This window comes from Enhydra lutris, unplaced genomic scaffold, assembly GCF_002288905.1.
Source record: "Enhydra lutris kenyoni isolate GAN:26980312 unplaced genomic scaffold, ASM228890v2 scaffoldscaffold69, whole genome shotgun sequence".
Classification (NCBI taxonomy): Eukaryota; Metazoa; Chordata; class Mammalia; order Carnivora; family Mustelidae; genus Enhydra; species Enhydra lutris.
Genome location: NW_019154153.1, coordinates 4,750,164 through 4,776,163, shown reverse-complemented (window position 1 = coordinate 4,776,163; position 26,000 = coordinate 4,750,164). Strand labels below are relative to the sequence as shown.

General features: G+C 49.9%; 1 protein-coding gene across 10 annotated transcripts in view; it reads left to right on the top strand.

Annotated features, from left to right (window-relative positions):
- LOC111159838 (calcium release activated channel regulator 2A) overlaps positions 1 to 26,000 on the top strand; it is a 129,114-nt gene that overhangs the window by 43,598 nt on the left and 59,516 nt on the right. For 8 of the 10 annotated variants that reach the window (XR_002641429.1, XR_002641431.1, XR_002641430.1 and 5 more), the window contains 4 exons: positions 3,713 to 3,921; positions 12,291 to 12,402; positions 13,737 to 13,920; positions 17,346 to 17,492. Coding sequence is in view for 6 of the 10 variants with exons in the window: in XM_022522479.1 (XP_022378187.1) it covers positions 3,748 to 3,921; positions 12,291 to 12,402; positions 13,737 to 13,920; positions 17,346 to 17,492 (617 nt within the window). In the remaining 4 variants the exon portion in view is untranslated. Of the gene's footprint in view, positions 1 to 3,712; positions 3,922 to 8,268; positions 8,598 to 9,142; positions 9,339 to 12,290; positions 12,403 to 13,736; positions 13,921 to 17,345; positions 17,493 to 26,000 lie in introns of those variants that run through there. The other 2 variants (XM_022522481.1, XM_022522482.1) reach the window with 2 other exon arrangements.

Below are 26,000 nucleotides of genomic sequence, written 5' to 3'. Positions count from 1 at the left end.
AAAGTGTATTTAGCTTTTGTTGGATAGAGTATTCTACAAATGTCAATTAGGTCAAGATGATTGACAGTGTTGTTTACTTCTGTATCTTTACTGATCTCAATCTACTTGTTTTATTAGTTATTGATAGAGAGATATTAAAGTCTTTGAGTAGGACTGTGGATTTGTCTATTTCTCCTTGCAGTTCTACCCGTTTTTGCTTCATGCATTTTAAAGCCCTGTTTTTATGTGATAAGTATTTAGGATTATTATTATCTTATTGATGAATTGACTTGTTTATTATTGTGAATTATTTTTAAATTTTCATTAATATTCGTTGTTCTAAAATAGATTGTGCCTGATATTAATATGCAAACTTTCTCTTGGATAGTATTAATGTGGTATATATTTTTCTAGACTTTTGCTTTTAACCTATTTGTGTCATAATGTTTAAACTATACTTCTTATGGGCAGCATATAGTTGGGTTACCTCAACTTGGAGAATCTGCCAGACTCTGCCTGGATTTCCCCTTCCTGTGTCCTGGCCTGAAAACTCTCTAGGCAATAATAGGGTGCCTTTTGTTTATTTCCCTTCTGTCACAAGACAGGCTTTGGGCTAGGGTGAGATGAGTAAGGGCCCTAGGGTACAAAACTTAAGAAGATAATTGCTCTCTGATGCACGGTTTTCATAATGGATTTCTCCTTAAATCTCTTTAAATCTTAGGTGTCTCAACCTTAAGAAGACACTCACAGAGTTGTGCAAGTACAGGTACCGAGAGTCATTAGCTCAGCCTAGTCCTGACCCTACCGAAGGCTCATTGTCCTTCATTGCCTGATGGCCATTGTCTTCAAAAGCATTTTTTAAAAATCTATTTTGTTTGGATTTTTTATTATTTCAGTTGGGAAAGTAAATTCAGTCCCTGTTACTCCACCTTTTCTGGAAATGGAAGTCTGAACTTAATCTTTATGAGATAAAAATCTCACCTATAGAGCTCTCTGAATGAAATAGAAATGTTTTGGGGCCTCCTTGCAAAGAATTCAGCCAAAAATTGGTCTTCCTTTATTCAATAGACAATCGATAAGGAGCTACTATTTACCTTATTCTGGGCTAGGAACTGGGGTTAACATCAAATAAGACTTGGTACCCGTCTAGGCATTGCTTACAGCTGGTGCTTTGGAACTCTTAGATTGGCTGTCTCATGCCACGCATCATCTGTGACATGGGTCAGGGAAGGCAGAGAGCCAGATACAGTCAGATGTAGAACTGACTGCTCACCCCTATTAATTGCCAGGCCCATAATGGCTCAGGAGCTTACTTAAGCTCACATTGCTATGTAGTCTTATTTTGAGGGAGATCGGATCTAACCCCAAATACCCTCCTTTACTGCCAGTTACTGTGACTGAAATCCCACCATTGGAAGCTCATTCATTAACAGGGGGTACCATGTCTTCTTTGTGTTTCCATTTTTCAGTGTTGGCTCAGAGCCTGCTACAGGGTAATCAATAGATGAGAATGAATGAGTGAAAAAATGAATGGATGAGTGAAGGAATGAGTGATAAATGTTAAAATGATGAACATGTCCCTGGGAGGTGATTTAGGTTATTATCTGTTGGTGACAGACCATTAAGAGTAAGGCCATAGCTGGGACCCATGATAGGAAGGCAATGTGGTATAGTACATAAGGTCTCTAACTATACTAGACCTTGATCCAAGTTGTTTAACCTTTCCCAAACTCAGTTTCCTCATCTGTATGATGAGGATGAGGATTTTAATCATACTTACCTTACAGAGGGATATCAGGTTCTATCAGGATAAAGTATGTTAAGGGGCTGACAAGAGAAAACCCTCAAGGAATGAGAGGTGTTATTAGTCCAGTCTTCTGAGAACAGCAGGTGGCAATGGGGTAGGGACTACTGGATGGCAAAAACCTTGAGATAGTCCTGGCTAGGCAGCAGAAAGACATAGGCAGCTCTGCGCATGCATTTAGAGAAGCTCAGATGTTACCATTGTTATTATCCCAAAGCCCTTCCTAAGCTCAGAGTTGCACGTAGATGTTCTGGGCAATACACATAAGCTGAACAGAAACAACTCCACTCTCTTGGGACTGATAACTAAGGCAGTTAGTTCCCTCTGGGGAAGAGAGAATAAGAATGTTAAATCTGTCTATGATTAGGTAATGGGTAGTTCACACTTTGTAGGGATGAAGAGAAACACTCAATTCCCAAGGAGTGGGGTGGCTGGTCAGAGGAGTCCGATGGGAGCCCATCATCCTGCCAGATGGAACGAGAAGGAGAAGTCGGCTGTACCTTATCTGGGTTCTGCTTCACACAGTGCATCCCTAAGACCAGGAGTCATCTTCTAGTTCTGGGCCCACAGCCCAGACACATCTGGCAGGTGGAAAATGTTGACTGAAATCATAGATTATTTTGGACTTATGGTGTAACTGAGCCAGACCCCTGGGCTCAGATAATCAGACAAATTCCCCTGCTAATACAGTGACTTTTCCATCTTTTTTCTGAGCATGGCACAAGAGACACAATTTAGAACTTCATTTTCTGCATTTCCCCTAAGTGCATTACAGTGTGTATCTGTGTTTTAATTTTAACATTCAAATACTATCAAGTACTGAAAATGTGGACCTAGCCTACTTCCAGAAAGTCTTGAGATAGAAAACTCCAAGGATTGTGATATTGCCTTTCATCATATTAACCCAATTTTTGTATTAAGAAAAATTTCTTCAGTTGAAATTTCATAAACTTACAGACAGAGGTAGAAGGGACCTTAAATACAAATAGGTCCAGTCTTGTCATTACACAGATGAGGAAACAGAGACCAGACAAGTACTGACTTGTTCAAGGTCACCTAAGGAGCTGAGTCCAGACCAGACGCAGGTTTCTGCAAACCTTCTTCTACAGCATCATATCGCAATGCACCCCTTGAAAAGACTCCTGGAGGGGCTTTCAAAATCAGATCAGTGCATAGGATTTGTGATTCTGTGTTGGCTGGAGACAGCCCTGGGTGTCCCCCAACTACACCTGGCAAGTCCAGGAGAACAGGTAGCTCCTAGCGGACCTGGCACACTTCCATCCATCAGCTCTCATCTGCAGGCTCACGGACCCCGAGGAGGTCTGCAGCATGAGCTAGGGGCTCACCAAGAGCTTGTTGATTGTGAATGACCTAGAAGATGCTGCATCTGAGTGAGGAGGGTTGTCCACCCTTGGGAGTGCTGAAGTGTCAGGACAATATAGGATTAAGAGCAAATACACGTTCAATAAGCTTGGATCTAAATCTCCTTTTTTGCATTACCTTGCTCTTTGGCCCTGGTCAAGTCACTCCAATGTCTGAGCATCAATAACGGGATGATGATGATATCTATTTCAGAAGGATGTGAGAAGTAAGTGAGAAAATGTGTATAGGAGACCGAGGCCTGGCGCCTGCCTCCGAGTGAACATTCAATAAATGGTAGCTCGTCTAGCAGGATCTGTTTCGTCGCTGTCAGTTTAAATGGGGAGAAATTGTTTTCAGGCTTCCTCTACCCACCCACCTCCTTTCAATCTGGAAAACTCTGTTTTCTTTTCCCCCCTCTTCTTTCTCTGATGGGCTAGCTAATCTCTTTGTGATCACAGCACATTCCCCTTTGTCCTGAGCTGCTAATGAGGAGGTGGCTGCTAAGAGAGGCGGGCACCCTCACTCCATCCACACCACACCACTGTCTCTTTCATCTTCTGTGTTCAGGTTCTGCAAAGACTTGAAGAAACTGACAAACCCGGATGGCTACCCCTGACAGGAGAGTGGTCTCTAGACACCAGAGACCTGGCCAGGATGCAAAGGAGAGTGGGGCCTGCCTGGGTCCCCTTGAGGTGGCACTGCGGAGCAAGGCATGGGAATTCTTTCAGACCTGCGACACAGAAGGCAAGGGCTTCATCGCCAGGAGGGACATGCAGGTAAGAGTCTTGCCCACCTGGAATGCCAAATGGCATGGGTCTTGGGTTAAGGGGCAGAAAAAGAGGCTGTGTACTCTTCCCTGGAAGGAGGCGTTAGACCAAACTCTGCTGGGAGCCAGATGTCCTGGGTTCGCTCCCTTTCTGGCCTTTGCTTGCCGTCAGACCCGGAGGTTGTTTCCCCTCTCCGACTCAGTAACTCCCAGGACTGTGGGAAATGGCGACAGCATCATAAGGGACTTGGGTAAGACATGGCGGAGAACCTTCAGAGACAAAGTGGAAAGGCACCAGCCTGTGGCTTCACAGCAGAGCCCCTAGCTATGCCAGGGTGCTGTGTGTGCGTTCGGAGCAGGCCCAGTGACAGGTGCAACGGCAGGAGGGGAAGGCCCTTCTGGAGCTCCTCTTATCTGCCCCTCGTCCTCACGCCCACTGCACTCAGCCCCTTGTCAGTAGGTCCCAAGAGAGATACTGCCGAACCCCAGTGCACACCATTGCCTGGCGCAGGGCTCAGCAAACTCTCTGTAACAGGCTAGAGAGTAAGGATTCCAGATCCTGTGGGCTGTGAGCACCGCCATGACCGCTCAACACCATGTTGCCCCTCGAGCTGCCACAAGCAGCATGTAAACAGATGAGCTCAGCTCTGTTCCAATAAAACTTTATTTATGGACCCTTGAAATTTGAATTTCATACGATTTTCACGTGTCACCAAATATTCTGCTTCTTTTTTCAACCGTTTAACATGATATTGTATGCCTGAAACTAAGACAACGTGGTATATTAATTATACTTGAATAAAAAATGTAATAAAAATATAAAAGCCATTCTTAGTCCCTGGCCATAAAAAAAAAAACAGGTGGTGGGTCCGATGTATAGCTCGGGGGCCTAGTTTTGCCAACTTCTCATCTAGTGCCTTTCGACCATTCGTGTCAAAAGCTTACTCTGGGGTCTTAAGTCCTTCATGCCGCAGTCATGATTTCAACTGACACGAGTAAATAAAATGCGTCCTCAACCAGAACAGGCTGCGAGCAGCGCTTCCCCAGCCTTCCCATCATTTGCTTGGTCAAGAGCATTTTGGGGAGCGGGGAAGGGATACATAACCGAGCTGTTGGAAGGAAAGTCTTGCAGTGCTCAAGTTTCCTTTTTTTAAAATTTAGCTTTTCAGAATACACTGAGTATGAGCAGGGGGATGTAGACCCTGGTGGGCACCAGCCCCGTGTGGGCTCACACTTGAGAGCTGTGAAGAGCTGACCTGTCAGAAAGGCGGTGGGTCTTTCTCTCCCGAGCCCCAAAGGATGGTGTTTTCAGGCTTCGGGTGACCCCAGAACTCTTCCACCATACAATAGCTGCACAAATTCAGGGAAAAGACCCGGAGGATGGGGCCCGCTTAGCCTGCAAGTGAGCTCAGAACACCCTTGTTTTCAGTAGTTGACCCCGCAGTGTATTTCTGTCACTGGAACTCATTCCCCAAATCGCACTCCCCATGGAAAGTCAGACTCAACGTGCTTTGAGGAAACCTTGATCTGACGTACCCTGTCTGTGAACTTTGTAATCGCCTTCATCGGTCTGTGGTCGTGGTGGCTGGTGGTGGCAGTTTTAATGGCGTGCTTAACTTTTGATTATCCCTTCTGGAAAGAAGAGGGAATTCGCATTTGCCAAGGGTCAGTTCTGGGCCATATGCCTGGTGCAGCTCAGCACTTTGCTCTGGATATATCCCAGTTAAGCCCGCTGAAGCCCACTTTTTAATGAAGGGAGGAAGAGGCGTGGTAAATTTAAGGTATAAAGTGTAAATTGTAAAACATCCTTTGTATTTGACCCGGAAGGATCAAGCTGAAATAAACATTGAGTTCCAGAGATACCGACTCAGCTGCATTCCTCCTCCGTCCTCGCTCCCGACCCAGGCAGGAGAAGGGGAGAGACGTCCTACCTGGCATCCATGGCATTTATTCCTACCATCTCCTTTTTTCCCGAAGCTTCTATGTACTGTGGACAGTGAAGCATTTGTAATGTTTAGTTCTGTCGGCTGAGAAAGTGCCATTAAGAGCAGTTCTGTTGCTTTCCTGTCTGGGGGAAGATGGGCTGGAAAGAAATACGGGGAGAATCATAACCCACTCCTAGCCATCCTGGGCTCTCTGTGGAAACCCTGTGTGCCCCCCGGTCCACCTGGGCATAACCTCCAGGCATCTGTCTGTTGCCCATCACTCCTGCACAAAGCTGCTTTGACAGGAGGTCACCCTACTTTGGTTGGTGACCATCTTCTCAGACCTGGCTGCCACCACCTTGCTCACCCTCAGCTCCCAGCCCAGCCTCACAGGAACTGGGAGAAGAGCTCAGAAGGTACACACACACACACACACACACACAGAGATCTAGCCACCAGGAAAAACCCTCTGAAGCAGGGAATGGCTCTCAAGGAAGGAGAGGCCATGATCTACCTGGCAGGGCCAACCTAAGGGCTAGAAGAAGCGCTTGGAGAAGCAGAGTTGGAACAAGCCCATTCCACAAGACTGCCACAGTGTCTGAGCCCTGGCAGTATGGAGCCAGCCCACTCGGATAGAGCAGGGACCATAGAAGGAAAGGAGCAGAGTCCAGGAGAAGCTTTTTCCTTTGAGGACCCTGGTGCAACTTGGAGGGACCCGAGGCAGGCTGCACGGAGGGCAGGGGTGCAAGCCTTATGCTCAGGCTCCAGGTGCAGACATTCTACCGTAGGGTCGGCGGATGGCAGAACCAGCCTGTGTGAACAGACTGGAGGCAGCGGTTTGAGAAATCTCCCTCCATCCTCTAGGAAGAACTTCCCTGGGTTTCGTGGGGATTACTCCAGGGCAGAATTGGGGTGAAGACTGCTTTGTGGGGTGAAGTCTGCTACAGTCCTAGACAAGCAGAGTCATGAGGCTGAGGGCCCCAAGCAGAAGTCGGTCCTGCCTCCAAGGGACAGAGAGACAGGAGAAGCCAGGTTGGAGGGCATGAAAGAACTCTTTCAGCCCAGAGAGGGAGACAGGGTCAGCATGGGCAGGAGGTCTCTCTGAAAAAACCTAAAGCCTCAAAAACTCTGTTTCCTTGATTTTTCCGAGTGAAATGATGACCTACCAAGGCCAGGTACCTGCCTCCCAACACTGCCTAGAGTTCCTAGACTAGCCAAACTGTTAAAAATAATCTAGGAGTTGGCAAACCAACCAAATAGGTCCTATTTGTGCAAATAAAGTTTTATTGGAACGCAGTTCTGCTCCTTCATTTGCAAAGCGTTCCCAGCAGCTTCCTGTTACAATGGCAGAGCTAAAGAGCTGTGACAAGGACCCAGGGGCCTGCACAGCCTAAAATATGTACTATCTAGTCCTTTACAGAAAAAAGTTACATGGTTCCTGGTTTATGTTAACAAGAAGACTTTCTAGGATTTTTAGAGCAAATTGCACCAAGTTTTAACCCTGAATCTGCAAATTCACGTAGTAGTGGTATGTGAATTTGTGTGAGTCTCTTAAGCCCCCTGGGCCATAGTTCCTCATCTGTGAATTATTTATAGTGCCTCCCAGCATTAGAAGAGAATTAAATGAGTGTGTGCACAGAGAGCACTTGGCCCTGAGAATAGGACCTGGAAATCCCTCCATAAATGTACATGCATGTGTGTTGGGAGAGTGAGGTGGGGATTCACGCCCCATGTCTTATCTCAGTCCTAGACGTCCTCCACACTGTGATTTTTTAAAATTGTGGCAAAGTACACACCACATGAAATTTACCATCTTAACCCTTTATAGTGTGCAGCTCAATGACATTAAACACATTCACGTTATACATCCTTCACCACCGTCATCTCTAGAACTCTTAGCATCTTCCAAGATGGAAGCTCGGCGCCCATTAAACACTAACTCCCATTGCCTTCTGCCCGCAGCTCCTGGCAACCACTGTTCTACTTTCTGCCTCTATGAATTTGACTACTCTAAGTTCCTCGTATAAGTGGGGTCACACAGTATCTGTCCTTTTACAACTGGCTTATTTCACTTGGCGTGATGTCTTCAAAGCTTATCCATGTTGTAGCAAGCCTCAGAATTTCCTTCCATTGTAAGGTTGGCTAATAGTTCATTTTACCTGTCTGAATACCGCATGTTGCTCGTCCTTTCCTCCCTCAGTAGACACTTGGGTTGCTTCATGCCCTTGTATGAAAATAGCGCTGCTATGAACAAGGGTGTGAAGTACTCGGAGTCCCTGATTTCGGTGCTTTGGGGATGTAGCCAGAAGTGCAATTGCTGGATCATAAGGTAATTCTATTTCTAATTTTTTTAAGAACCACAATACTATTTTCTAGAACAGCCAAACCATCATACGTTGATTTTAAGTGCAAGTTGTCTTATGCTTCCTTAGAGATAAGGAAAAGGCGCTCATGCTGAAGAAGGAGCCGTCCGCTCCTCCCCAGCTGGTGCTGTGGTTGTTCGTGTCTGGTCTACACCACTGGGGCCATTTTGCTTCTTAGAGGACATTTGGTGACGTCTGGAGATATTTTCGACTGAAATGACTAAGGAGGGAGGTGTTACTGGCCTCTGCCGCTGCATATCCTATAATGCCCAGAACAGCCCCCCTCCATCCCGCAACAAAGAAGGAAGCATCCAAGATCTCAATAGTGCGGAGGTTAAGAAAACCTAGGCTACACCGAACAGCCGGAGCCAAGCACGTGAAAGCACAAAGCTTTAAAGGTAGATTTCATCTCTTGTACCTCGAATTCGCATCATGAAGATGTTTGGTACGAGAAGAGAGTGGTTGGTGCTGAAATGGAGATCCAAACAGGATGTCGTAGAAGCCTCCAAAGGAGGGAGACTTTAATTCTGGCTGTAAAGTTGGATTTCTTCTGGTTCTCTCTCTCTCTTTTAAAGATTTTATTTATTTGAGAGAGAAAGAGCATGCACAAGCAAGGGGGGGGGCAGATGGAGGAGCAGACTCCCCATCAAGCAGGGAGCCCAACTCGGGACTCAATCCCAGGACACTGAGATCATGACCTGAGCTGAAGGCAGACGCCTAACCCACTGAGCTACCCGGTGCCCCTGGTTTTCTCTTTAATGAGTTTCCCAAAAACTTGTTGGAGGCTGTGCACCCATTCATTTTCAGCCGCAAAATGCGTGCTACTGGTCTTGTGGCCAGGAAGGTTAGGGGCTCCGGCTGATGAGCAGCAGAAGACAACATTTCTCCGTGGTTCTGTGAGTCCCAGCCATTGGCACTGCTGCAGGATTGCTTCCTGTTCCAGGTCCTGGAAAACATCCCATCTACAAGACCTTGCCGAGAATCAGCAGGTGTGCTCCTGGTCACAATCGGAAGTATGAGAGTCCAGACCAGTGCTCCCTAGATAAGAGTTCGGGGTCTCCTGCCATCACTCTTAGCACATTCAACAAGTATCTGAATACTCCACGTGGGTCAGCACTGAGCTCCCTGGGAACAGGATGGTGAGTGAAAATGAACGGGGTCCCTGCCTCAGAGCTTCCAGTCCAGTGAAGGAGCAGACATTCATCAACTAGTCGCATCTATCAGGATACAAAATACAAGCTGGCCCGAGACCGGTGAAAGAAGGAACTTGTGTTTGGGGGACTCCCACAGCCTGGCCTGCCCCGGGGGCTGCAGAGCCTGAGTGGGGCAGGATTTCAGAGCCAGCTTGATGGCAGTGGAGGGAGGCAGGTCTGCAAGAAGCAGTGGGGTTCTACAGAGCTCCGTGGGCATGGGACGTGTTGGCATAAAGAAGGCGAGCTGACTTCCTCCCCATGGCTCCTCCTTCCCCCGCCCGCCCTTCCAGATGGGAATGGAAGTGAAACAGGAGGTACAAAGCAAACAGGATCTCTGGAAGCCTGGGGCATGGCGCTGCTGGCAAGAGAGACTTTTGGTGGTAGCTGGGTAGGCGGGGAATGGTTAATGCCCAGTAGGGAACTCCAGAGAGAACATGGTAGAGGACCATTTGACGGTAGCTGAGGCCCTGAATGCAAAATCAACTCTTTAATCCCAGCGCTGGTCTCCACTGTGACTTTAGGCAAATCTGGAGCCTTGCAGGCTAGCCAATAGGTGGAATGAATCATCTTGTCCCCCTTCACTCCGCTTACCTCAGTTGAAAATGTAGACACCAGGTGCCCAGGGGACAAGACCAGAATGAGCTGGTTTTACACGGCTTGCAGGTTCTGAGAACAGAGATAAATAGATGATTATGGTGATTAAGAATCACAGGAAGGAAAAAAAAAATCACAGGAAGGGTAAGAACTATAGGGAGGATCTAATATCGTTTCCCCAGCTTCACTGACAGCAGAAAGAGGAAACCAGCCTGAGTTGTAGACCAGAGAGCCTGGGATTTGGTGATGGAGGGATTTGTGCTAGACTCAGGAATGGAGCCTAAAGGTGGGGTATGACAGCTAACGAGAGGAAGTGTCCCCACATGTGGGATGGTTTTGGTGAAAGGCAAAGGTAGGGTCCCACCAACCTCGGTAGCCCCCTTGCAGCCATTTCTAGCTCTAGCACACCATGGATCAGATTCGGCGACCGCAGGCTGGCAGCGGGGAGGGAGGGAGGATGGCCCCAAGGAATGGACCAGAGTCCAGAGTCGCTCGGGTTTTGACTCTCCTTCCCATGTGATGCCTTTGGTTTCCAATAGAGCTAATAAGCTTCCTCCTTGTAAAATTGACTCACTCCTCACCCCACATTCTCTTATTGTGGCTTTTGAGACAGCTGGTTTATGGATTGTTGATAAGCCGGCGATTCTGCTGTATGCTAAGCAGAGGCACTTCTAGAATCTTTGCACACACTCTCACTCCCTTCCTTTCTAAAAAAACTCATTCATATTTAATTCAGTTCCCCTAAATGGCTTCCACATCATCCTATCTTCCCACTTTGCATCGCAGTCTCCCTTAATGTACGACCTGCCAAATTAAACTTTATGGCTTATGAGCTAGAAGATTGCCATAGGATCAAGCCAAGTATTCTTGCAAGTTATGTTATGGGCTTTCACACCTGCCAGCTCGTTTTCATTGTTCAGATGGGTATTTATCTTCCTTCCTACAGCCCCGTGTTCCTTGTCTTCAGCTGTCAATCACTTGCATGCGGGCAATTTTGTATAGCTGTCCCTTAGGTAACAGGGAGGAAGGGGGAGGGTCAGCTGGGCCATAATGAACTCCCTTGGGGAGTCCTCGTTTGGAGACTTAGGTTATTAGGGTCTAAGAGAACACTCGCTTCAACGATGCAAATCAGCCTTGGCCTGGGGCCACGGCACATCAGGCAGAAGGCCAGAGGGAAGCATCAGGAACTCAGCCACTGGCTCCTCATCCCAGCAGCTGGTCCCTGCCCTCCCATCCTGTGTGGTCCTAGTCAGGCCAGGATTCAGCTTCAGGGTTGATTTATAACTTCCTTGCACACTGTCTTGTCCAATTCCCCTTTAGAACACACATGGTCTCGTGGGGGTTGATCCCTTAGGCCAGGGGCAGTTAACATCCTTTCGGGAATTAGTTGAGAACCAGTAGGAAGCAGAAGAAGGGAGCACAGCCTGGAGTGACGGGTGTGGGTCACTTACACGGAAGAAGGGGGCTTACCCAGCATCCCCTCGGAGCTAAAGGATCGAAATGCGTGTCCACAGAAACTGACAAACTTGATGCTGGGGCCCGGGGATCATGAGTTCCATCATGCGGGGATCATGCGAGCTCCATCAGGGAAGGCTTCTGAGAGTGTGACCCCTACCCCCATCCTAGCAGGGGAGCTAGCATGGCGGGGCGGCAGGGGGTTGCGTGGGGAGAGTAGCGAAGACTGACAGTGAAGCCTCACTCCTCTGTCACTCACTGGCTGAGAGGCCTTGGTGGGTCAGTGGATCTCTCTGTCTCTCTCACCTTCTCTGCCTCTCTACCACCTTTTATTGAACATGCACTGGGCCTTGTCTTTATGTTTACTCCCTCGTTTCACCTGACACTGTGTCACGCAGCTATTATCCTACCACGGGAGTCCGTTCTGAACCTTTTCCATCCTTTATGGTTGTGAGGAGGGCCAGCTTTGGAGTCAGACCTGGATTTGACTCCTGGCATTGTTACTTATAGGCTGGGGGACCTTCGGGCAGGGAACTTGAACCTCACTCTTCATCTATAAGGTGAGTTAATAATGCCCACCTAAAGGATTGTCATGAGAATTAAATACAAATACACCTGTTTATAAACATATTGATAAACATGTATTTATTTATAAATCTAGCAAACTGCCTTGCACACCAGTAGGCACCCAATAAGTAGTCGTAACATTCAAGGGAGAGATAAGGGCGGTAACGGGGTCTTTGTAGGACAGAGCCAACTCTAGACCCTTCCAGCAGCAAGCTCTGTAGTTCCAGGCCGGCCCTCCCTGATGATCTGAATGTTGACCACCGCAGTCTGGATTGTTTTCAGAGGCTCCATGAGGAGTTACCACTCAGCTTGGAGGAACTGGAGGATGTGTTTGATGCCCTGGATGCTGATGGCAATGGCTTTCTGACGCCAGAGGAGTTCACCACTGGATTTAGTAAGTTCCGATGGGTGCTGGGGCCCCAGGATATTCATCTACCTAAAGCTGTGAGAGGTTCCCGCGTCCACCACCAGATCTGTAGTCTGTATAGCCCAGGCTTCCTTGCCCTATGGAAGTTTCCAGGCTCTGGATTATTTGGGCCTCCTTTCTGTGTCCACGTCGGCTGTTTGTACCACTGTTCTCTCCATGCCCACTACACGGTCATGGCCAGATCCCCTCCCACCTGAGAAGGGCAAGCTTGGCATAAAAGGGGGAGCCAAGGGGCACCCGGGTAGCTCAGAGGGTTAAGCCTCTGCCTTCGGCTCAGGTCATGATCTCAGGGTCCTGGGATCGAGCCCTGCATCAGGCTCTCTGCTCAACAGGGAGCGTGCTTCCTCCTCTCTCTCTGCCTGCCTCTGCTTACTTGTGATCTCTCTCTCTGTCAAATAAATAAATAAAATCTAAAAAAAAGGGGGGGAGCCAAAATGGCATTTCCAGCCTCTACATCTCCTTTCCTTTCGATGACAACAGTGTGCAACACAGTGGGACGGCTGCCTGGTTCATTTCAACCTGGGTCTGGCTGAGTCTTCCAGGTTGAGGGGAGCCCACCACCAGAGGAATTTCTAGAGGATTTGAATAGAGCAGTCATTTTCAAGGTACCCAGGAGGAAAGAGACAGAGATTCACGAACAAGATTGAGAAACCAGATACCCATCTGATGAGATACTGATCAGATATCGATCAGAGCAGGGACCAGTATGGGTCAGCAGACAAGTTTCACCACACATCTGCCTTACACGAAGTACCGTAGAGTTTGCTCGGAAGAACCCGAGGCTCCTCCTGAGCTCTAGGAGCTTGCAGTCGCCTTGAGAGTATAAGACAGACTACCGTGTGTACAGGCAGTGTGAGTATGGAGAAGGCGCACCCAGAGTTGCGGAGTCACTTGTAAACGTGGACCACCGTGGTCCTGGTGGTGGCAATGGCTCGACGATGTCATGGAGCAGTCAGGCTGCTGCTGGAGGTCGATGGAGGGGAGGTTCTGGTTGTGTAGAGAGGAAATCAAGGAAGACATGAGCTCTAAGCCATACTTCAAAGGTTCGAGGACCACAAAGGTGCCATAACACTGACCTCCATTCCCAGGCTCTAGCATGTCTCAGAATCCCATGGAAGTGACAAAGTCCCCAAACCCAAGAGATGGTGTCCAAAATGTATGCTGTAGTGGGGGGGGGGAGCTCCCCTTTTCTTCTCTCAAATGAGCCTCCGGTGATTTCCGGCAACTAAGAAGGAAAAGGTCTTCCTGGGTGAGTATTTACGGATTGCCCGATTCAGATCCTTGTGCCGTGTATCCCCCAGGTCACTTCTTCTTCAGCCAGAATAAGCTGGGTCAGGAAGAGGCGGGTGAACAGGTGGCCCGGCTCCAGGAAGAGAAGGTCTATCAGTCCAGAGGGGGAGAGCACGTGGGCGACACAGATGAAGATGAAGAGACCCAGTTTCAAACGCTGATGGACAGACTTGGAGCCCAGAAGGGTTTGGAAGAGTAAGTGGCAACAGCGATTGGGGGGGGTGGGGCTCCGCCCAGGAGCCATCCTTCATCTGTCCATGCAACATCCACCTTTGTTCAGAGCTCAGCCAGCCCCCAGGTTCTGGGCAGCCAGCTAGAAGACTTGCTCCATACAGCCTGCCCTTGGCGACACTTGTCTCTGCTTTTTGCATTTTCTCTTGGGAAACGGTGCTCAGCCCCTATCCTCCCACTCTCCTCACTCCTACCATATGACATCAGCACAGTCCTTGGCTCCCTGAGGAGCGCCAGACCTGGAGGGGCTCTCTGTGCATTTTGCTGGGGTTCCCCCATCCCTGCCAGATCACCAGCATCCTCCTCCCCCCAGAGCCAGCCCCGGGTCTCAGGGGCTGCAGGACATCCCAGCCTGCCCCACAGTGGCATGCTCCTGGCCGAGGCTCCTCACGTGGCGGCATTTGCCCACCGTGCCCTGGAGCCAGAGCAAACCCGTCAGGAAGCTGAGGCAGGAAATTAACCAGTTTTTACCAGCCCACCTCTTGGATAATCAGCAACTCAGCTGAAAATTTCAGATGGCTGGAACTTCAAATAAAACATAATACCCCATTTTTTTTTCCAAAATGCATCTGACATTTAAAATGAAATGAAATAAAAATAGGATGAAATAAAATAAAAAGTGAGGTTGCAGCTGGTGGAAACCAGTGGCCTAAAAACGTGGAACACTGTTCTCCCTTTTCCTGTTGCCTTTCGCCTTTCCATTTCTGGGCCTCTCGGTCTTGGCTTGGATGTGTGTTGCAGGAGCGGGAATGGCCTAACGATTGGAACTCTGATGCGTCTGGAGCTTGGGAGGAGAAGGAACTGTGGTTGAGGATGATAAAGAAGTGGCAGGAAAGGAGGGGCCTGCACACAACACGCAGGCCAGAGCAAGAATCTGTCGCTCTGTGGATTTTTGAACCAACAATTCGGTAGACTGCGTCAGAGTTGAGAAAGGACAGGCGGAGGCCTGGGAGAGAGCGCAGGGAGACGCCCTGGATGGGCAGTGCACTTGCCCCCGGGGCGGGGGTCGATCCCAGGATCCCAGGATCATGACCTGAGCAGAAGGCAGACGCTTAACCATCTGAGCTCATGGACGGGGGCAGGTGGGTGGGAAGCATGGTAGTCAGACACCCCACTCAGCTTCTCTGAGGACAAGATGCCAGAACCCAGGGACCACTCAATGACCCCGGGAAGCCTCCTCCTAGAGGAGCAGGAGGAGAGGGCAGTGTGGACAAGCCATGGCACTGTCATGAAAGAGAGGCACCTCTCCACCCACCCGTCCCTTTTGGGCCAGCCCCCTTCCTGGCAGGGCTCTCAAAACAGAGTTCACCCGATGTTCCTCAGAGGGCCTGTCAGAGGCCAGTGAGTTGCTGAGCCAGCATGAGACATCCTGGAAGAGAAGGCTCTAGGGAAGGCTTCAAGGGTGGTCACAGAAATTGATATGCAGAAGATGGCAGCCAGCAATCTCCATCCCGATGGAAGCCAAATGGAAGGCAGGGGGCAGGTGTTGCAAGAGGGGGATGGCAAGACCACCAGGCCCCAGAGAACATAAAGGAAGCTGTGAAGACTTCGGAGGTCTTCAAAGATTCACTCCCGAGAATGGCTTGTGTGTTGTTCTGGAAGCAGGCAGGTGGGTAAGCTGACCTCCTAGAATCCTGTCTAGCCCTGCTCCCTTACACCCTTCCACAAGGAGCAGAAGCGGTAGACCAGGTGTCTGGACTCCCGGTAGTCCGACTGGTGGAGTGATTTGGCAACTTATGGAACTTGGCTTATTTTTCATCAAGAATTGACAGATTTGTCCCTTCTCCAGAAATCTGGTGGGGAGGTAGTGTGGCCATGACGAGGTGGTTCAGAGAGCTTTGGAAGAGGGTCGGGTGGGTCTGCAAATCTCACTGGAGGCTCTAGCCAACTGTCTGTCCCGGCAGGAACTTGACAGATGTGAACAGATAGACCGAGGTGGACCTTGATTTTATAACTCGTGTACATCATGAGGGCATCAGTCTGCCCCAGCCATGGGAGGCCATCGTCATATGTCTCTGGGATCCTTGTATCGTATCATCTCCACTGTATCTACAGGACAACAAAGTTCTGGGAACGGAAAAGCTCCTCCCTCCCCATCCCTTGTTTCCTGGATCACCTCTTGTCCTCTCAGCGCTGGGTTCCAACAAATAGGAAGTACTCATTGGGTGGTGGGTGGACGAGTGTTCCAGATGAGCTGGAGGATAGCAAGGGAAGGAAGGAGGGAGGGGCAATGGATGGACGATCTGACAACTAAGCAGGGGTAGCTTCCCTTCTTGGTGGGCCTCCCTGTACTGGGAGCGGAGAGTGCTCTCTGGGGCCCAGGCCCCTTGCTAACCTGGCACTGGCAAGTATTACTTCTGAGGAAAGTTGCTCAAATATAGGACTCGTCACACAGGAACAGAAAGGACTTCATTCTTTATCCTGAGAGTTCCCGGTGGTAGCTACCCTCAGATCGTAGTGGTTTCAGAATTTAATGGGCTGCAGACCAGACTGCTCTCAGGCTCTGCGTGATGGTTGGCCATAGATTTTCGAGTTTCTCCAGAGACGGAGTGCCTGGTCCCCAGTGTGTGCCGCCGCCTCCTTCCTCCTGTCCCCGATCAGCGAGGCCCCGTCTGTCTCTGTTGCTCTGCGGTACGCACCTGCCCAGTTAGCTGGGGCTGGGGCTGGGGAGGGGAGGCTCTGGGCATGTCACTCTGTGTCTTTGTCTCTCTGCCTGCCTGTGTCCCTGCCAACTTTCTCTTTGTCGTTCCGTGTGTGCACACACGCGCCTTGCAGATTTGCACCTTCCCTTCCTTCCGCCTGTCAGTCATTCCCGGTGCCACTGGGCCCCAGTGGGGTGCTGCGTATTCTCTCCCGTTCCCCATGGTGACAATTGCTTTCTGCCATCCATCAGATGGCATGTCTTTACCTCTCAGCTGTGAGGACCGTCCTTCCTGGGGCGACAAGCTCTCTCCTTCAGCTGCACGGCATTTGTCCTCACACGCACCAGGCTCCTGTCCTCCTCTCCTCTTCCTGACATTCTTTGATGCTCCCAGCAGACGGCTGCACACGCTCAGTGCCACCTGCCCATTGGGAAAAACCAGAGAGTGGAAGCAGTGGAGCGCCGGGTGAAGGGGGCCGACGCAGGAGCCAGGCAGCCCGAGTTTGACTCTTGACTCCATCCTTTGTCAGCCAAGTGATCGGAGCCAGCTCCCTTCCCCCTCTTCTGAGGGTTAGCAGAGCCCCAGCCCCAGAGGTTACCCTGAGGGTCAAATAAGCGTATAGGCGTAGAGTACCTAGCATACAGCCAGCACTCAGTAAATGCTAGCCATTAGTTCTGGTTGTCAGTTTCACATCCGGAAACCAGGGTGTTGCTGCGCTCGGATATGAATGCCCCCTTTTTCTTGTAGTGAAAGTGACATCAAGCAGCTCTGGTTACGGCTGAGGAAGGACGAACCTCACTTACTGTCCAACTTTGAGGATTTCCTGACCAGGACCTTCGCGCAGCTCCAAGAAGCTCACGAGGAGAAGAACGAACTGGAGTGTGCCCTGAAAAAGTAGGTCCCGTCCAGCCATTGGCTGTACACGTGTGGGAGAAGCAGAAGCGTGAAGTGTGCTTTCTCACTCCGTGAGGCCTCCCTGTTGCGGTCTGCCAGCGTGGGCACGGGGCCTGTGGCTGTCGTGGAATGTGTGTTTTTAAGCCCTTGCTCACATCGATCAGGTCTTCACCATAGCCTAGGCACTCCTTAAACATATACACCGGCTCATTTCGACTATTCATTGTTATGCCCATTTTATAGACAAAGACATCGTGGTTCTAAGGGGTGAATGACATGCCCTGAACATACAGCTTGTAAGTGGCAGAGCCAGCCCTCCGAGCAAGATAGCCCGGCTCCGAGACTGGTTGGAAAACCTCTGTCCCTGCAATTAGACAGTGAGGCCCCGACACCCCAGGGCTGCCCCCCACCTGCAGGCCCCAGCCCTGGGCCCCACTGAGTCCCCTCCTGACCACTCCCTGAACCCTTACAGCCTTACCTCAGTCCTGCTGCCTCCTGGCCACCAGGGCCTCTGCAGTCATTCGTGATTTCTAGTTCTCTTCGAGGAGGCAGCCCCAGCAAGGTGAGCTCAGACCTGAAGCCTGGCGTAGCCAGCCTGTGCCGCAGACGTGGGGCACGAACATGGATGTTCATCCCGCTGTGGGAACAGGTGCTGCGCGTGTCGGTAGTCCTCACATGCACTTGGCGATGGGAGCTCGCACTTGGTGAAACACGGTGGAACTAAGGATGTTCATTATCCTGAAGGCGCAGCCAAAATGCAGGGCTGGGTCTGGATGGCCCTTGGAAGCGGTCCTCCGGGTAATTCTGCCATGTGCTCTCATCCCACCCAGAGATCACTCCCTGCACAGAGTCCTTGACTGTTCCAACACAGACCATGCGCCCTTCCTTGCAAAACTCCTGGTGCCCAGCGCTGCCTCCTGGGGGTAGGGCTTCAGCGTCCAGGAAGCTAGACTTCGGCGTCCCCGCTGACATGGCCTTGGTGGAAAGCACACAGGCCCTGATTTAGAAGGAGTCCCCCACGTGTCTTACCGCATAGATCCGCTATCCACACATTGCCCTGAGTTCCTTTGCTTCTCCTGCTTCCTCCAGATCAACTCCAAAAAGAGCTTGTTGGGGTCCACTGGGTATACACAGGTCTGGAAAAAAAGGACCTTCAGGAGCCTGAGTTATGAGGAAGCTGTGGCCAAGTAGTGCTGGGGAGAGCACGGTTTGGCTGGAGGAGAATCATGAGCATTCCTGGGAGAGGCTCCTGAACTTCAGAGAAAGGAAAGGTGGAGGGTTTATCTCCACACGGCTTTTAGCTGATGAATCTGTGAGTCAGGACAGATCGGAATTTACGTCTTGGCTCTGCCACTCACTAGCTGTGTGACTCAGGCTAAGGTCTTCAACCTCTCTGAGTCTCGGCTTCCTTATGCATAACATAGGGATGAAAACAAAATCAATATTGGATGCATGTTAAAGTAATGATCCTTATTATTTTAAGTAAGTCTGTTTGTCAGTCTTAGAGGATTCGCTGGCGCAAGTGGAGCGTTTGAGCCTTGGTACGAGCTGGGGTGAACTTCAAAGTTCCCTCTGTCTTTCCAGACAACATGGTGTAGAGCCAGCAGCCTTGGCATCACCTGGAAATTTCTTAGGAATGCACAATCTCAAGCCTCCCCCCACCCCTACTAAGTCTGCGTTGTGATAAGATGTCCAGGTGCTTCGTGTGCGATTTGAGAAGTGGGGAGCTGAGAATCAGCTTTGCACTTAAGTCACGTGTGGCTCTGCGACCAGCTAGCTCTGTGACCTTGCTCAAGTCTCTCGGCCTCTGTGAGCCTTGGTTTTCTCACCTGTATTCATTTCTGACCCTCCCTGCACCCCCACTTTCCTCTGACCCCAGCGTTGATCACCCCAAGGGGCTACACAGTCAGGTAGCACATTGCAGACAGGAGGGTACTCTTTGATTGAAGGAGGATGGGAGTGGTCACAGCCTAGATGGGCAGCAGTGACCCAACTCACAGCCCGGAATCTTTGCTGCAGGGTGCTTATCTGCTGGCCTGCACTCCCACAAGGAGAAAGCCATGCCTTGCCTTGTTGCAGAGCCGGTGAGCCCTCATGTTCACCCTGAAGTGGCCTCTTTGAGTGATTTGCCCTAATTTAGTGATTATTAAAAAGGTCTTGAGAGGAAAGTCAAGGTCACTCTCGCCTGTATGCGCAAAACAAGCTTGGCCATAGGTTTCAGTCGTCCATACCCATCCTCCACTGATATCCCTGCTACATGCACCTGCGCTGGGTCAGCTGAGGGGTCCCACTCCTGGCTGGGCAACTGTGGTAGGACTGGGGATTCTCGGGGATCCCTGGCCAGTGCCACTTCAGGGGTGTTCTCTGGGTGCAAAACCGGAGACCCGCAGGCTACAGTTGAGCAGAGCACTAAAACAGAAGGCAGGAGAAACTTGAGCTCTGGTCCAAGGTTGCTGTGTGACCTCGGGCAACTAGCTTTTCCTCTCTGTGCATCAGTTTTCTTACTGGCAACATGAGAAAACAGGTTTGGCGTTTTTCATACTTTTTCTGACTGTGATTCATTAGAAGAAATGCATTTGGCTTTGCAAGTCCCAGACACGTCGATGTTAACATAACTGAAAATTTCCCGAAATGGAGCTCACCCTTACTACATGTGACATACTCTGACATTCTCTATTAAAGTCTCTTTTATTCTCTTGTCTTCTATGAAAGAAACAAAAAGGCTGGTCATATCCAGCTTCTGGATTATGACTGGACCAGATGATCTGTAAGGGTCCTCGGAGCTCAGCAGTCAAAGAAGAAACTGGAAACTCTGACAGCATCTAGAATATTTAAATGGGAGTCTTGACAGATAACCCAGGGTGAGGTTAAGTGACTCAGAAACATCTTCTAGGAGATGAGTTGGGGAGTTTGGGGCTGTGTGTTTCCAGGCATCAGAGAGGGAGAGCCCTTGGAAATGGCCTGATTCAGGCTGGAACTGGGGGGATCCTGACTACTGTCTGAACATCTCCCAAGCTCCTCCATGGGCTGGCTTTTTAGTGCAAGGTATGTCATTTCAACTCCACCCAGAGAATGAGCCCCTGTCCCAGACAGGGCTCTTGTCATTGCTGCTGGGCATTCGGCCTGGGCCTCCGGGGACCCAGGACGCTGTCACTCTTGCTCACCTGTAAGAAGCGCTTGCTCTGTGCCTGGCTCTAAGTTAAGCACATAGAACTCAGAGTCCCCATCTTCGGGGAGTTGATGATCACACTGATAAGGTCGAGCTCCTACCCATAAAAATTCTGCCACGAAGCTGAGCTGAGAATTCCTGTACCGTGGAGAAGCCAGATGGTGTTGCCATTGGGGCCCCAGAGGCTTTTCTTTCCTCCTCCTTTTGCAGACCACACATCTTGTTTCTGTCTCCAGTGGAGCCCAGAGAAGATGGGAATGAGAGCGGGGGGTGGGGGCGGATCCTGCCCCCAAGGTTAGAGTTTTGTTGCCCTAAGTGAACCAGGTCCACTCCAGCTTCCCTTCAGGGTCTCTCCAGGTTCTGTGGTGGAGGAGTCTGCAGCAGGCTCGAGTGCCTGGGGAAAGCTCTGGATAGCTCCTGTCCTGAGACCAGCCTCAGGGGGCCTCCATAGCTCATTGCCCTGGATTGTTCGGTTTGGTTTGGGTTTTACCTGCATACTGGGAAGAGGGGAAAGAGGCCAGTCTGGGAGCGCTCAGTCTCCCACCTTCTTGTTTTGGGGTGGCGGTTGGGTCAGAATCCTGGGTACAGTGTTCACCTTGGTTGTATGTCCACCGGGAAGTAGCCACAGCCTCTTGGTGGGGACAAAGTAAAATGCAGGAATGTCGGGCTGAAGCCCGGTTCTCCTGCTGAACTTCAGAATCTGGAGGAGCCTTCACATGTCTCCCAGGGCGTGGAGGCTAGACTGTAACGGAGCAGAGTTCCCTTGTGTTCACCACACAGGAGCTTGGAGAACTTTACATTTAGCAGGACGCTTACAGTTTAGGCTTAGGAAGAACTTCAGGCCATCAGAGTTACTGATTCCTGGGGCGCCTGGGTGGCTCAGTTAGTTAAGCATCTGCCTTTGGCTCAGGTCATGATCTGGGAGTCTCAGGATGGAGTCCCACATCGGCTCCCTGCCTAGCAGGAAGCCTGCTTCTCCCTCTCTCTCTGCCCCTCCCCTGCCCATGCTCATGCATGTGCTTTCTCTCCAACAAATAAAACTAATCTTAAAAAAAAAAAAAAGACAATTACAGATTCCATTGCCATGGAAAACATCTTTCCAATTATCTTTCCCTGGAAGACAAAAACAAAAAAACAAAGCTTCAGCTCTCCCAGGTATGTAGAGTGATACTGTCAAGCAGTCTCTATGCCCAGTGTGGAGCCCAGCACCGGGCTCTGTCTCACAACCCTGAGATCATGACCTGAGCCGAAATCAAGAGTCGGATGCTTAATCGACTGAGCCACCCAGACGCCCTGGGATTCTGACTTTTGACCAGATTTGGTATCTGCTGAATACATGGCTCTCGATGGGTTCTTTACCAGGATCTAACCCTGAGACTGGGGTTAAGGATGACTTAGGTAGTGTCTGGAGAGTGCTTTGAGGTCTTGGAAGAAAAGTGCTTTCTAGATCAAAGGGAGGCCGTGGGCCATGCTCAGTCATCTGCCACTCAGCTCAGCATCCTGGGAAGACCACCCAGGCTGCCTCTTCGCGTCACCCAGGGACCACACTTGGCTTTGACAAACTCAGCAACACTCCCCAGGGCCTTGTGGGAATCAGTTCCTCATCTGCACAGTCTTTCTTGTCCAGCTGAGTCAGGCCTCGGGCACTTTCCTGGGAGCCCGGGGCTCCTGCCCAGCCCCTCTCCAGGCACTTGCTGTCTAGAGTGATGACCCTAGGCTCTGAGATGGTGTCCAGACCTGGGGGGAATGTGTCTTACAGCCTGTCTAGGCTACTGGCTGCCCTGCTATAGCCTGAGAATTGGGATTCTGTAAGATGAAGCTGCAGAGACATGGGAGCCTTTGGGGGAGGAGGATGACCTTGTCTCCAGATAGGGCAGCAAATAAGGCATCATATATATGGCAGGTGGCCCTTGCATCCCAACTGTGAAGGACCTGAGCTATGTGGTTCTCAAACGTTAGCCTGCTTCAGAATCACTAGAGGATCTTGGTCTACAGGTGGATTCCTAAGTCTCTTCCCTAGAGAGTTTTTGTTGTTGTTGTTGTTGTTGTTGTTGTTTGCCAGAGAGAGAGAGAGCGAGAGCACGAGAGCACAAGCAGGGGGAGCAGCAGGCAGAGGGAAAGGGAGACGCAGACTTCCCACTGAGCAAGAGGCCCAATGCAGGACTCAATCCCAGGACTCTGGGATCATGACCTGAGCGGAAGGCAGACGCTTAACCGACTGAGCCACCCAGCATCACCCCCAGAGAGTTTAAATCGGTATGTCTCAGGAAGGGAGCCCAAGAATGTGTATCTTAGCACACATCCCCAGTGGGTCTGACGCAGGCAGGCTACACACTGCACTTTGAGAAATGCTAGACTGTTTCTCCAGAATGCGTCTTTCTGCAAAAGGTACACTCCAGGGTGACCTTCCAGTCTGGAATTTTTAGTGTTGTTCTTAGGGTGAAGAGAAGTTTTTGGTGAGGGATTTAAGTAATGATGGTATGGCCTAATCAGCACATGTTTTTTATTGGTATGTTACCATCTGAGGCAGAAACACAGTGTTATCTGAAGCAAATTGAAAGGTGAGGCTAATCTGTGCTCTGTGTACACCATGAACATGATTGTACACCTGACTAATGAAAAATGGGTCGCTTTATAGGATGGGATAAAGCTGCAAAGTTGGTTTATTACAGGCAGCAGAATCTAATTAGGGAGAAACCATCCAACCTGAAAATCCAATTGGCGATTATACAGTCTTTGCAGAATTTTACACAAACTCTTATGGTTTCCTTTCATTCAGCTTTACTCTAGTCCTGTGTCGGGGTGGGGAGGATTTGTGGGGGGACACGTGTGCTGCATGTACGTGGGTGTGGGACAGAGACAGACACAGAGAGAGACAGAGACAGAGATAGGGAGGCAATTAGAGAGACTGAAAGAGACTGATTTCAGGGGAACAAGAAAACCCCAAACAGGGTTTTTCTAGGAAGAGCTTCTCCTTGCTGTCCAGAGTCTGCAGCTGCCTCAAGAAGGCGGCAGGCGGCAGCAGTGAGTCTGAACACCGCTCGTACCATTCCCATCACAGCCACCAAGCAGGCTGAGCCTGAACGTGCTTCCATTTTCTTCTCTGGCAAATAGCAGGCTCATGGAGACTTTTCAGGCCCAGGGTTTTCACTCTGGGCTCAGTGCCATGGGGTTGAGGGTGGGGGCGACAAGGGGAAAGGGATCAAACCCTTCCGGCGATCTTGGCCCTTTAGGGTCCGCCGGTTGGCCCCATTCCTTGCTCCAGTTTCTGCTCAGCTCCACAATTGACAGACTCCAGATGGAATTTGGACTGTTGGCTCTCCTGAACACAGACGTATGGAATTTCCAGTGTCAGCACTTAGGATGTCTGGGAGGACACAGTGGTGACATGGATGGAACACAAGACTGGGAGTCAAGGCCGGGATCTCCCCTGTACTCAGACCCTTCATATATGGGTGCCCACAGACTGGTCCCTTCCTTGCTCTGACCCTCTTTTCCTTTACGTGCAAAACAAGGAGGTTGGGGTTACATGAGTCCAGTCTCTTATGGGGAGGGGGATTCTTCTTCTCTTTACAAAAGTCTTTTACCAGATTATGCAAACGAGGAGATGTGTCAGACCACTGCCAAGTCCAGAGGCATTTCTAAGCTCTGTCTTGACTTCAAGCTCCTGTAATTTATCTAAAATGTAGAAAAATGCCATTTGTCCAAGGTCAAGATGACACCTTCATTAGGGAAGGAAGAAACGACTTTTTTTCTTGAAATGATTTCAGACACCCCTGCCTAGAACCTAGAAGGTTGACCAGATGACTTTCTGAGACCTTCTGAAATCTGGACAGATTCTGTTCCTAAATAAAGGCCAAATGGAAACAGGAAACAGGGGAAGGATGTTTTGACCAAGCCATACTCTATAGTAGGAAGGCTTTGGCCTGTCTGTCATTAGCTGGAACCTCAGTGGTACCGAATTAAAGCTTTACTCCAGTGTGGTGCCTTACCTCTGTGTGCGGATCACTTTAGGAAGGTTAATTAATTTTCACAGTCCCTGTGGGAGCCTGGCAGGGTAAATTATTGCTAGCTACATCTCACCTTCCAGTTCCCTGCAAACGATCTGCAAAGGCTTCTCAGAGCTATGCCTTGTATTGTATCTGCACCCCTACTCCTTCCCCACACATCCCTTCCTAAATCTACAATGCTACGCACGTGCTTATCATTCTCTTTTATGGAGCAGGTGTCTGCCCCAGTCAGACACCCTGGGTGTCGTTCTGTCCTCTAAGCTGGACCTGGAGCTTTCCTCCTGGCTTCCAATAAGACTCATTCTTTCAGATCCATCACTGCCCTGTGGCATCCTCAGTATATAATTGTTATTTCTTCCCTTCACTGTTGAAAATCTCCCTTTTCTGGACTCAGCATCTCTCCCCCTGAGAACTCTACCATCCTTCCCGCTACTGGAGTAGGGGGTTCTGTCCACTTCCCTCCAGGTAAGGCTCTGTGGTCCCAAAGTTACTATCAGCCCGAGCCAGGGAGGCACAGTGGGGTGGGTTGTACAGCACAGCATGTGGCTCCTTCCACCTGTTCATTCCCTCCATGCCACGTTAGCAGTGGACTTGGTGTTCTCAGGTGCTAAAATCCTGGTGTACAGAGCCCATCCCATTGGTCTAAATAATTTTACCCAGCGTGTTACTTTGCAAAGGGCTTAACCACTAGTTAATGTGGATGGTGACATCACGGCTCTCTCTTCTTTCCTGATCCGCCTCAGGTTTTGTTCTAACCCAAGCCTTCTGTTCCTTATGTCTCCCCACTCGCACACATGTCTGCTGATGCCTGATTCCTCTTTGTTTGCTACTTGCCTCTTGGTTCAAATCAGAAGGAATCATAAAGCAGCAACTCTTAAAAGGGAGTTCACAAGCCCCTGGAGAATCAGAGAACTCATTTACTTAGAATTTATTACATGCCTCCTATCAGCTATCTATTGTACTCAATAATTCCACATGCATTATCTTATTTAAACTTCACAACTTCACTCTGCAGTAGGCATTGGTATCTGATGTTCCAGAAATGGAAAACCTCAGGGTCACTGAGGACATGGGACTTGTCCAAGGCCACAAAACTTGTAAATGTCAGGATCAGGATTTGAACCAAAGCCTTTTTACTCTGGGTCTAAGGAATTCTGAGCCAACCATCGCTGTCAGCGAGTTAGAACCTAGACTGCACTGGAATATGCTAGAAGCACTATCCAGCCATTATACGCAAAGAGCGAGAAAGTGAGGATAAATGTTGGTGCTCACGACTGTTCTGCTGCCTCCTTCCTACATTTGTCTCTCTGCCTCACTGAGAGCTCACAT